Genomic DNA, 12,427 nt, shown 5'->3' with positions numbered 1-12,427 from the left:
GGGTAAAGTGCACCATAAACTATATGTCGTGTTTTTCTTTTGAAATACCAAATGTACATTGTTGATTTGTTCATTGTCTACATTTCATTGATGGATAATGCACGCACACTGCCCAGGGGTTGTGAGTTGGCAAGCACAACATGTTTTTTCTCATCTTCATCTGCTCTGTATGAAATCTGATGATTGTGGATTCAAATCCCAACCCTGTTGGGAGTGCGATGACAAAGCATTGGAGGAAACTGCATTGTCATCCTATCCTCTTCAGAAGATGGTGCTTGGATCTGCCATGGGACAGTTAGTTGATGATGATGAGCATGATGATGATGATGATGACGATGATGATAATTACATGTACAATCATCATTGGGGACTATATATAAAATCGATCTCAAAATATCATGCACATCATACAATGTAAAAATGGCTGAATTTTCTACTGCATTCCACACCTCCATTTTCATATATTTAACATATCTCCCTTCCCTTCCAATCTCCCATCCATCTTTTCCTTTTCTCCCTCCACCCCCCCCAAATATTTAACTGTCCTCTCTGTTCCATATCCTCTTTCCTTCCCTTCCATTTCTTAAATTTTATTTGAATGCCTCCTCCCCTCATTTTGAATCCGTAATATCCAGGTTACTCCTTCTCAAAATTAAATTACAACTTATAAAAGTATGAAGGCAAACCGAACAAGAGATCATAATGTGGTTGGTCGTCGTATATGTGGTTTGAAGAAGCAAGATGTAATTTTGAATGGTGATGACCGATAACGCATTATGTCTTCTGTTTGCAGATTCCGTCCTGGCCACAGACTCGGTAACAGAAAGAATGGCATTATGGACATCAAAAGAAACACGTGAGTCTAAGTTCAACTTCATCTACTAAGTGGTACAACAGTTCTATATTATTTGTGGAAGCATGTACTTTTATCATTATTGTTACGTGGTCCCCTCGGTGACTACCTGGTCTCGGTGACCCCCGGACCGTGAGAGGAACTTCGCCAGAAAGTAGTATTATATATGCGCTTTCGCAACGCAATCCCTATGAATTCCACCCAAGAGAAAACTGATGTGCAATGATATATTTCAAGGGTAAGGATATCATACAATTTCAATGATACAATCAAGGATATATTCCCCGAGCAATCAACAACACACAACCATCAACAATTCCCACAATCAATTCCCTATATGATTAAGATGGCCATCTTATATAGGGGTGTCCCCGTTGGTACTCACGACCCCCTTTTGGTCTCTATCCCGCACAATGTCTCTGGCCCCCTCCTGACCAAGATGATGGTCGGCGTCGCCGCACTCGGGCGGTTGAACGAACCCCGGGTGGACGTGTTTCCACCTGGCAGGTATCGTACCAGGCACCACGGCTGTAGCCCCTCGTGGCCACGCGAAGCGGGTACGGTAAAGCACGCCAAAAGCCCCACGCCGCTTGCAACGCGTGTTAGGCCCCAACGTGCGACCCGTACGCGTCTTTTTAGACGGTGTCGCGAACGGTGCCAGACGCTGGGTCGGTGCACGGCCACACGACAGTTTGACGTCCACCGGGCAGGTATCCGTCCCGGTAACTCCTCTCGCCAGACGGGCTCGGGAACGCCGCTTTTCCACACGGCTCAATATCAATCCCACCTTTCGTCGGAGCGGGGCGAGGAAGAAGAATACTCGTCGCTTTTCTTCCTCGTGTCTTTTCCTCTTCCGTTTCCGGTCACTTCCGTTTCCGGACACTTTTTCAGAAGGGCTCCTGACCCTCCAACCACAACAACCCTTAATTTACTACACATGGATAAGCAAAGACCTGAATGGTAATTCACATACATTCACATAAATATGTAACACTCCCCCCCTTCAAGAAAGAAAGTTTGAACCCAGCGAAAACTTTCTTTGCCGGCCAACTTGGATAAACCAACCAGATAACTCAACCCCCCCCCACATTATCAGTTCCCCCCGGGCACAGTTATCACTTAAAAATAAAGCAACCAAAATTTCACCACAACCCCCCCAGATTAACTCACTCTGGACTAAGCACCAGCAACGACATTGTCCCTGCCCTTTACATGTTCAATTTCCCGTTGGACTCCTGCCAAGCCAAACTCCATCTCATGACCCTCTGACTTTGACTGTCAGTTTCTTGTGAATGAAGGTTAAGGGGTTGATCAAAGATCCAAAGTTAAGCAACTCGATAGCACTTTTTCCGGGAGGCCAAGCCGAGTATTCACTACATGGATGCCTTTAGGAACGTGGAGTTCACGGTTAGTCCGTGCAGGAAAGTTCTCTACATGGGCGCCTTGAGGAACGTGGCGTTCACGGTTAGTCCGTGCATGAAAGTTCACTACATGGATGCCTTTAGGAACGGCGTTCACGGTTAATCCGTGTAGGAATCTTGGCTCGGCGGCTCCGCCGCATTCAGTGCTTCAACTTCTCAGAACTTCCCTAATAATTATGGTGGGACCGCTTGTCCCTGTAGTCCCATGAATAGCGGTCTCCTTCTCGGCCACTACTTTGACAATCCTTCCTTCGGGAGCTGCCGTAACTCAGGGAGCCTCCATAATAATATTGATTGCGGCCACCACCAAAACTACCGCCCAGTTGTCCTCTCCTGTAGACCTCTCGACGCCTACGAAATGCCTTCCCTACTGTTATGGTCCGACCCTCCAAATCCTTGCCATTCCAATTCTTCTCTGCCTCTCTGGCGTCTTTTGTGCTTGCAAACGTGACAAAGCCGAACCCTCTTGACTGTTGCGTTTCCCTGTCTCTTACCAACCGCACTTCCACCAGCGGCCCATATCTGTTGAAGACAGAGGTCAGAACTTCTTCCTCTGTTTTGAAGTTCAGTCCCCCTACAAATAACTTGGTACTTTTGTCGCCATCCCGAGCTGGTGTGGTGTTATTTTCCCTGCTGGGCTCTTTACCAACCCTCAGGTTACCATAAACTTGACCCCCGGCCAAATCAATCCCGATAACCACAGATACACCCTCTACAGGAAGCGTGGCTTGTAAACCGACGGTGACCGGTCCTGACACCAAATCGGACTCCAAATGGATGACATGAAGTGGAGCACTAACACCGCCCCCGATCCCCTGCAAACGAACACTATCCCCCGTTGCCGTCTCCTCGGACCATGGCAAAATGCCTTCAAGCATTAAAGATTGATGTGCTCCTGTGTCCCTCAATATCCTAACCGGTCTCCGGTTAGTCGAGGCTCCATCCAGTGACACAAACCCCTCTGAAATAAATGGTTGGTAACCCTTTTGATGGCGATTTCTCACAATGGCCATTGCATTTGGAGTCGTAATAGTCGGTCTCCGCTCTGGGTCTTCCCTTTTCAGGAGGTAACATTGGGACATCAAGTGTCCAGTTTTATGGCAAAAAGCACAAGTAGGCCCGGGGGAGAACCTCGGGGTCGGCCTTGAGCCCCCCGAAAAATAAGTTTGTCTTGGGCCCGTAGCCCTCTGATTTCTAACAGTTGGGGTATCATAGTTGTCCCCATAATCATCTCGAGGCCGCCGCCATGTAAGGTCGTTCTCCGCACCGGGTGTTCCATAACTCCCCTGCTGAAGTCTAGGCGAGGAGTTAGGGTTGTGGACCCCTATTCGGTGGGTTAAGGCATAATCATCTGCCATGGTGGCTGCGTCCCACAACTTTGGTACTTTCTTTTCCTGCAGGTACACTTTGATGTCCTCGTGGACACACTGCTGGAATTCCTCCACCAGGATCAAGTCACGCAATGTTTCGAAGTCTTTCCCGACTCCTTTTGACTCACACCACCGATCAAACATGTTTTCTTTCACTCTGGCAAACTCCACATGGGTCTCACTCTCCCTCTTCCTGGCATTCCTGAATTTTTGCCTGTAAGCTTCCGGAACCAACTCATAGGCTTTGAGGATGTGCTTCTTCAGTACCTCATAATCTGCACATTGGTCCATTGGTAGCGCTGAATAAATCTCTTGAGCTTTCCCCACCAGCACACTTTGCATTAGTATGGTCCAGGCCTCCTCCGGCCAGTTTAATTGTCGAGCCACTTTCTCAAAGTGTGGAAAAAATTTCGCGACTTCCTTTTCACTGAACGGTGGAACCAGCCTCACATGTCTGCCCACATCCCAGGTTTTCTGGTTAGGTGTCGACCCCGTCAGCAAGGGTGGTGCCTCTCCCCGTTCTCTCATTAACTCCAGCTCCTTGAATTTAATTTCTTGCTGAAGCTCCATGTCACGTTCCTTTAATTCCCTTTCTGCTTTTCTCTCCTCTGCTTCGAGTTCCCTTGCAGCTCTCCTCTCCTCTGCTTGTTTCTCTTCTCTCCTCCCTTCTGCTTTCCTTTCTTCTTCTTTTAACCTTTCCTGGAGTTCTCGTTCCACTCTCCTTTCCTCTGCTTGTTTCTCTTCTCTCCTCGCTTCTGCTTTCCTTTCTTCTTCTTTTAACCTTTCCTGGAGTTCTCGTTCCACTCTCCTTTCCTCTGCTTGTTTCTCTTCTCTCCTCTCTTCTGCTTTCCTTTCTTCTTCTTTTAACCTTTCCTGGAGTTCTCGTTCCACTCTCCTTTCCTCTGCTTGTTTCTCTTCTCTCCTCTCTTCTGCTTTCCTTTCCTCTTCTGATCTTTCCTTTTCTGCTTTCCTTTCTTCTTCTGCTCTTTCCTTTTCTGCTTTCCTTTCCTCTTCTGCTCTTTCCTTTTCTGCTTTCCTTTCTTCTTCTTTGATCCGTTCCTGGCTCCGTAATTGCAACTCCAGTTTCCGGAGCTCAACGTCTTCTGGTTCTTCGGGTAGCCACTCCCAGGCTAACTCGTCCCATGTTCCTAATCCCACCATAGATTGTATCACCGTGGCCTGCAACTCTGCCTTCCTCAAATTAGTTCGGACCTCCAAGTTAAAATGTTTGGCCAATTTCAAGAGGTCCGACTTTAGTAACGCTCGGAACTGTGCCTCACTCGGTGTTACCGCAAAGTTCTGTGCCACAAACGCCATGGTGACTATCGTTAACACCTGTTAACCTTCACCCAAGACTTTACCCCAATTTCCCCAAAAGCTTTCCAATTACTACTTAATTAATACATTTTAATTAATAAAAATATTATTTTATTATTTTATACAATTTTAGATCCCGGACGAGCCCCCAATTCTGTTACGTGGTCCCCTCGGTGACTACCTGGTCTCGGTGACCCCCGGACCGTGAGAGGAACTTCGCCAGAAAGTAGTATTATATATGCGCTTTCGCAACGCAATCCCTATGAATTCCACCCAAGAGAAAACTGATGTGCAATGATATATTTCAAGGGTAAGGATATCATACAATTTCAATGATACAATCAAGGATATATTCCCCGAGCAATCAGCAACACACAACCATCAACAATTCCCAATCCACAATCAATTCCCTATATGATTAAGATGGCCATCTTATATAGGGGTGTCCCCGTTGGTACTCACGACCCCCTTTTGGTCTCTATCCCGCACAATGTCTCTGGGCCCCTCCTGACCAAGATGATGGTCGGCGTCGCTGCACTCGGGCGGTTGAACGAACCCCGGGTGGACGTGTTTCCACCTGGCAGGTATCGTACCAGGCACCACGGCTGTAGCCCCTCGTGGCCACGCGAAGCGGGTACGGTAAAGCACGCCAAAAGCCCCACGCCGCTTGCAACGCGTGTTAGGCCCCAACGTGCGACCCGTACGCGTCTTTTTAGACGGTGTCGCGAACGGTGCCAGACGCTGGGTCGGTGCACGGCCACACGACAGTTTGACGTCCACCGGGCAGGTATCCGTCCCGGTAACTCCTCTCGCCAGACGGGCTCGGGAACGCCGCTTTTCCACACGGCTCAATATCAATCCCACCTTTCGTCGGAGCGGGGCGAGGAAGAAGAATACTCGTCGTTTTTCTTCCTCGTGTCTTTTCCTTCTTCCGTTTCCGGTCACTTCCGTTTCCGGACACTTTTTCAGAAGGGCTCCTGACCCTCCAACCACAACAACCCTTAATTTACTACACATGGATAAGCAAAGACCTGAATGGTAATTCACATACATTCACATAAATATGTAACAATTATAAACAAATTTAGTATCAGTATAGACAAACTGATATTTGAGGTGTGCAGCAATGGCCGCACTTCCTTTTCCTAAGTTAAATGATTTGGCACTTTTTGCCAAGGCTGATATATTTCTGCAGCTGGTTGGCAAATGTAGATTGTTGTGTGATAAGTTAACATGACAGAGAAAAGTGAAATGAGGGATGAAAGGGCATGTTTTACTTATTTTAATAGTGGACAAGGAGAATGTTTAGAGAACACTTCCTTGTATAAGCATGTTTGGATTTTGTAAAGTATGGAAAATAAGCAAGATATGTTGATGGAGATGACAACAAAGTCAGAGGTTGTTGAAAAAAAAAAAGGAATGTATTTCCAGGTCCTCTAAGCACCATTCACAAACACAAGGGGTTTGAGGAGAAATAGTACAAATAAACTCATAATTGAGAAAAAATGGAAGGAAAGCAATAAGGTGATTATAAGGGAGCGTAGCGAAAGCTTCCGGGAGAATGTTTTGAAAAGTGTAAGGAAGGTGATGAGGAGATGGGATAAAAGGGAAAGAGAGAAGGGGGAAATAATGAGATGTACCTGAGGGTGTTGAAAATCACAAAATTTGCATACATAATATGTGTATGACCCCTACATTTAGAAGTCACACCTTTCATTGCAAAGCACTCTTGGAAAAAGCATGCAGAGGTATCACATTTACACTTGAGCTGTCTAGTCTAGTTTCCATTTCCGACTCAAATACAAAACCCTCTGCTATTTCCATGCTTTGTCCCTTTGCTCTTTCCATGCTTTGTCCCTTTGCTCTTTCCATGCTTTGTTCCTTTGCTATTTCCATGCTTTGTCCCTTTCTGTCCTTTCTGTCCCTTTGAAGGTGAATATCGGAAAGACAAAGGTGATGGCAAGTGGTAAAGCATGTGGTGAGGTGGAAAGAACTGGGAAGTGGCCGTGTGCTGTGTGCAGGAAGGGTGTCGGAGTGAACTCCATTCAATGTACAATGTGTGCTGAGTGGGTTCATCAAAAATGTAGTGGTCTGAGAGGGTCATTAACCAGTGTGGCAGCTACATTCAAATGTAAGGTGTGCACAGAGGGAGCTGCAGATGGAGGAAATGTTGAGTTGGATCTTGGAGACGGCGTGAAGCTGGAAGGTGTGAAAACATTTTGCTACCTCGGAGACATGCTGAATGGAGAAGGTGGATCAGACTCGGCAACGGTTGCTCGAGTGAGATGTGCATGGAAGAAGTTTCGGGAACTGAGTGGCGTGCTGATGAGGAGGAGAGTGTCGCTGAAGCTGAAGGGAAAGGTGTATGCTGCATGTGTGAGAAGTGTTATGATTTATGGGAGCGAGACATGGGTAATGAACGTAGAGCAGCAACGAAGGCTGGAAAGGGTGGAAATGCGAATGGTTCGATGGATGTGCGGAGTATCGTTGAGAGAGAGGAAGACAAATGATGAATTGCGAAAGATGATGGGAATATTGCCTGTGATTGATGCTGTGAAGAGGAACAGGTTGAAATGGTTTGGTCATGTATTGAGGAAGGATGAAAGTGACTGGTTGAGAAGAGTGATGGAAGTTAATGTAGAAGGAAGTAGAGGACGGGGAAGACCGAGAAAGACTTGGCTAAAGATGGTGGAAGAAGAAATGCGGGCAAGGGGGTTAACAAGGAGAGATGCAGAAAATAGGGCAAAATGGAGAAGATTGTCATGGGGACCGCAAGGCTAACCCCCGCTCTAGCAGGGAACATGGTCTTAAAATGCATGTTGTTGTGTTGTTGTCCCTCTGCTATTTCCATGCGTTGTCCCCCTGCTATTTCCATGCGTTGTCCCTCTGCTCTTTCCATGCTTTGTTCCTTTGCTATTTCCATGCTTTGACCCTTTCCTATTTCCATGCTTTGTCCCTCTGCTATTTCCATGCTTTGTCCCTTTGCTATTTCCATGCTTTGTCCCTCTGCTATTTCCATGATTTGTCCCTTTGCTATTTCCATGCGTTGTCCCTCTGCTATTTCCATGCATTGTCCCTCTGCTCTTTCCATGCTTTGTCCCTCTGCTATTTCCATGCTTTGTCCCTCTGCTCTTTCCATGCTTTGTCCCTCTGCTCTTTCCATGCTTTGTCCCTCTGCTATTTCCATGCTTTGTCCCTTTGCTATTTCCATGCTTTGTCCCTCTGCTATTTCCATGCTTTGTCCCTTTGCTATTTCCATGCGTTGTCCCTCTGCTCTTTCCATGCTTTGTCCCTCTGCTCTTTCCATGCTTTGTCCCTCTGCTATTTCCATGCTTTGTCCCTCTGCTCTTTCCATGCTTTGTCCCTTTGCTATTTCCATGCGTTGTCCCTCTGCTCTTTCCATGCTTTGTCCCTCTGCTCTTTCCATGCTTTGTCCCTTTGCTATTTCCATGCTTTGTCCCTTTGCTATTTCCATGCGTTGTCCCTCTGCTCTTTCCATGCTTTGTCCCTCTGCTCTTTCCATGCTTTGTCCCTTTGCTATTTCCATGCGTTGTCCCTCTGCTATTTCCATGCGTTGTCCCCCTGCTATTTCCATGCGTTGTCCCTCTGCTCTTTCCATGCTTTGTCCCTCTGCTCTTTCCATGCTTTGTTCCTTTGCTATTTCCATGCTTTGTCCCTTTCCTATTTCCATGCTTTGTCCCTCTGCTATTTCCATGCTTTGTCCCTTTGCTATTTCCATGCTTTGTCCCTCTGCTATTTCCATGCTTTGTCCCTTTGCTATTTCCATGCGTTGTCCCTCTGCTATTTCCATGCATTGTCCCTCTGCGCTTTCCATGCTTTGTTCCTTTGCTATTTCCATGCTTTGTCCCTCTGCTATTTCCATGCATTGTCCCTCTGCGCTTTCCATGCTTTGTTCCTTTGCTATTTCCATGCTTTGTCCCTCTGCTATTTCCATGCTTTGTCCCTTTCCTATTTCCATGCTTTGTCCCTTTGCTATTTCCATGCTTTGTCCCTCTGCTATTTCCATGCTTTGTCCCTTTGCTATTTCCATGCATTGTCCCTCTGCGCTTTCCATGCTTTGTTCCTTTGCTATTTCCATGCGTTGTCCCGCTGCTCTTTCCATGCTTTGTTCCTTTGCTATTTCCATGCGTTGTCCCTCTGCTATTTCCATGCTTTGTCCCTTTGCTATTTCCATGCTTTGTCCCTTTGCTATTTCCATGCGTTGTCCCTCTGCTATTTCCATGCATTGTTCCTCTGCACTTTCCATGCTTTGTTCCTTTGCTATTTCCATGCGTTGTCCCTCTGCTATTTCCATGCTTTGTCCCTTTGCTATTTCCATGCTTTGTTCCTCTGCTATTTCCATGCGTTGTCCCTCTGCTATTTCCATGCTTTGTCCCTCTGCGCTTTCCATGCTTTGTTCCTTTGCTATTTCCATGCGTTGCCCTTTGCTATTTCCATGCATTGTCCCTCTGCGCTTTCCATGCTTTGTTCCTTTGCTATTTCCATGCGTTGTCCCTCTGCTATTTCCATGCTTTGTCCCTTTGCTATTTCCATGCTTTGTCCCTCTGCTATTTCCATGCGTTGTCCCTCTGCTATTTCCATGCTTTGTCCCTCTGCGCTTTCCATGCTTTGTTCCTTTGCTATTTCCATGCGTTGTCCCTCTGCTCTTTCCATGGTTTGTTCCTTTGCTATTTCCATGCGTTGTCCCTCTGCTATTTCCATGCTTTGTCCCTTTGCTAATTCCATGCTTTGTCCCTTTGCTATTTCCATGCGTTGTCCCTCTGCTATTTCCATGCTTTGTCCCTCTTCTCTTTCCATGCTTTGTCCCTTTGCTGTTTTCATGCTTTGTCTATGCTCTTTTCTTACTTTGTCACACCCCGCCATTTTTCTACAGGGCACACATGGTCCACCATCAACTCGCTTCTGGTGAAACTACCTACATCCAGGATCACTGCTCAGCTCCAATCATATGTTCCTCTTTTTCTCGCATATGGATCCAACTTCCATGCTCTCTTCAATGTCATTCTTCCCTCCAGGTCTTCAAGACGGCTGTTCGCCATGATCTTAGAGCATCCCCCATCCAAAACGATGTTCTTTTCTACCTTCGTTAACCCCTCTCCAACCCCACGCCAATCCCTCCTTTCAAATTTCCAGTTTCCCCTCATGTGAGTTTCCTTATGTATCCATCTTGTACACCACATGCATCCTCTTCTACCCCCATTCCTCCCCACACCTATTGTTTGTCCACCTCCCTCTGTCTTAGCCTTTGGCTTTGCTGCTGGTGGGTCCCCTCCTCTCTCTCTCTCTCTCTCTCTCTCTCTCTCTCTCTCTCTCTCTCTCCCTTTTTCATGTTGCATTGCGATCCCTTCAGTGTAGTTGTACTGGCTCTTCCAGGGCCTCGACTATGTATACAAAAATAAATTCAGATTGGTGCTTCCCAGACTGGGTGTTGCATCACAAAGTGTGTCGTCCCATCTGACAGCCTTAGTTGGTGGACGTTAAAGGTCCACCAGAAGAATCGACGAGTAGGCAAGGAATCCTGAACAAGTTACAAATTCCTGCCACCTTCAGTTGAACGTCAGATCTGGCCAGCAAGTTCATGAAAGGCTTAGGGCAATAACGTTACCCAACCAACCTTACAAGAAAGCGGTAATAATCGGTTGTAAAGAAGCGGTAAAGAAGAAGTAGTAGTACTAGAAAACTAGCCCCTTCATTCCAAATCAATTGCCTCCCCAGTTTACATCTCAAAAGGAAAATTCCAGTGTGGGAAGCAATCGCATCCATCACCAGACTATGAGTGTCCTCCACAAGGTCCCTGGCTAGAGAGAACGAATGTTTTCAAAAGGAGAATAATAATTTTTGGTGTATATTATTGTTCACGGATTTGAAATGTACTCGGATTGATACAACTGGTATTGTGGCGCCGAGATCCTAAATAGACCTTGGTGTGAAAACTAGTCACGAACTAGGTGGTGCGCGTTGAGGCCTACTTGACAGGGCATTATCCTTGATGGCAAATGAGCAGGTTGTTTGGAACCTGAGCTTGAGAAGTCACGTTCTTTGTTTATAATTCCACCCACAGCAAGGGAAGATCATCATTTAATACTGTCCGTTAACACGTCATTGTTCCGAGATGATTCATTCAAATCGTTTTTAAATCGGTAAACAAAGGAAACCGTTAAACGCTTAACTAAATGGGAGAGGAAAGCTTATAAATTGGAGACGTTTCACACATCGTGATTAGTTTGTGGAACAATCTGGTGAGATCAGGGCAATGGTTCAAATGATCTTAAGGAGGATGTAATTGAAGGATGTGCAGATAACTGGTTTGAGTGGGCAGATCAGTGGGCACACAGGATCAAACTCTCTTGTCGTGCTTGTTTACCAACCTTCCTGACTTGTACTGAAAGCCAGGAATGGCTAACGTGAAAACACACTCGATCAACACTTTAAAATGTTCACACAAATGGCCCAGACATGTCCCAGACTTTAAAATGTCCCAGACACTCGTTTGCTCACGCACCTACTTCTTCACTCCTGGCACTACATACCTTCTTCCTGTATCTTCTCCCAAACAATTATTTTCTCCCCACTTATCCAACAGTCGTTACGATTGGGGTTTGGGTTATGGAATGTTGGATAAGTGGGGAGAGAAGAATTGTTTGGGAGAAGATACAGGAATAAGGTATGTAGTGCCATGAGTGAAGAAGTAAAGGTGTGTGAAGGAAATTATCCACTCGGTTAGGAGGGGGGAGTTTAGGAGGAGAGGAGTGAGGAGGGAGAATTGAAAGGGAGGGGTGAGGGGGGAATTTAGGAGGAGAGGGGGGAGTTTAGGAGGAGAGGTGTGAGGGAGGAGTTTGGAAGGGGAGGTGTGAGGAGAGGTGTGAGGGGGGAGCTTAGGAGTGGAGAAGTGAGGGGGTTGTTAGGGTTAGGGATTTTAGGATTAGGGTTGGGGTTAGGGTTGTTGTTTGGGTTAGGGTTGTTAGGGTTAGGGTTAGACCCTATTTAGGTTAGACCCTTGTATCACAATTTAGGTTAGACTCTTGTATCACAATAGAGACCCTATTTTATTTCCTCTTAATCGTCCTTATCTTCCTTTTTGTCCCCCGTCACACCGCGGAGCGAAAGGGGGACTATAGTTTTCCCCTCCGTCCGTGTGTGCGTCCGTGCGGGCGTGCATGTGAACGTGCGTGCATGCGTGCATATGCGAAGGACCGAATTCTAATTTGGTGTGTGGGTACAACCCACGTCAAAATCCAAGATGGCCGCCGCCATGTATGTCTGACGCCATGTATGTCTGAACCTTGTGAGCGGAATATCTTGAAAAATAAGCGAAGTACCAACGTCTAATCTGGTGTGTGGGTGTATCTAGGCATAAGGAAGAATGCTATTGAAAATTGGGTCGCCACGTCAAAATCCAAGATGGCCGCCACCATATATATGTCTGAACCTTGTGAGCAAAATAT

The 12,427-nt window shown here is 46.5% G+C and overlaps 1 protein-coding gene across 7 annotated transcripts in view; it reads left to right on the top strand.

Annotated features, from left to right (window-relative positions):
* The window catches only part of LOC137413634 (cGMP-dependent protein kinase 2-like), a 129,507-nt gene that overhangs the window by 108,080 nt on the left and 9,000 nt on the right, over positions 1-12,427 (top strand). For all 7 annotated transcript variants that reach the window (XM_068099066.2, XM_078773270.1, XM_078773269.1 and 4 more), the window contains one exon: positions 794-856. In XM_068099066.2, the coding sequence (XP_067955167.2) occupies positions 794-856 (63 nt within the window). The remainder of the gene's footprint in view (positions 1-793; positions 857-12,427) is intronic.

This window comes from Myxine glutinosa, chromosome 2 (assembly GCF_964187855.1).
Source record: "Myxine glutinosa chromosome 2, kmMyxGlut1.1, whole genome shotgun sequence".
Taxonomy (NCBI): Eukaryota; Metazoa; Chordata; class Myxini; order Myxiniformes; family Myxinidae; genus Myxine; species Myxine glutinosa.
The sequence above is the reverse complement of the archived record's forward strand: the minus strand, read 5'-3'. Positions and strand labels throughout refer to the sequence as shown.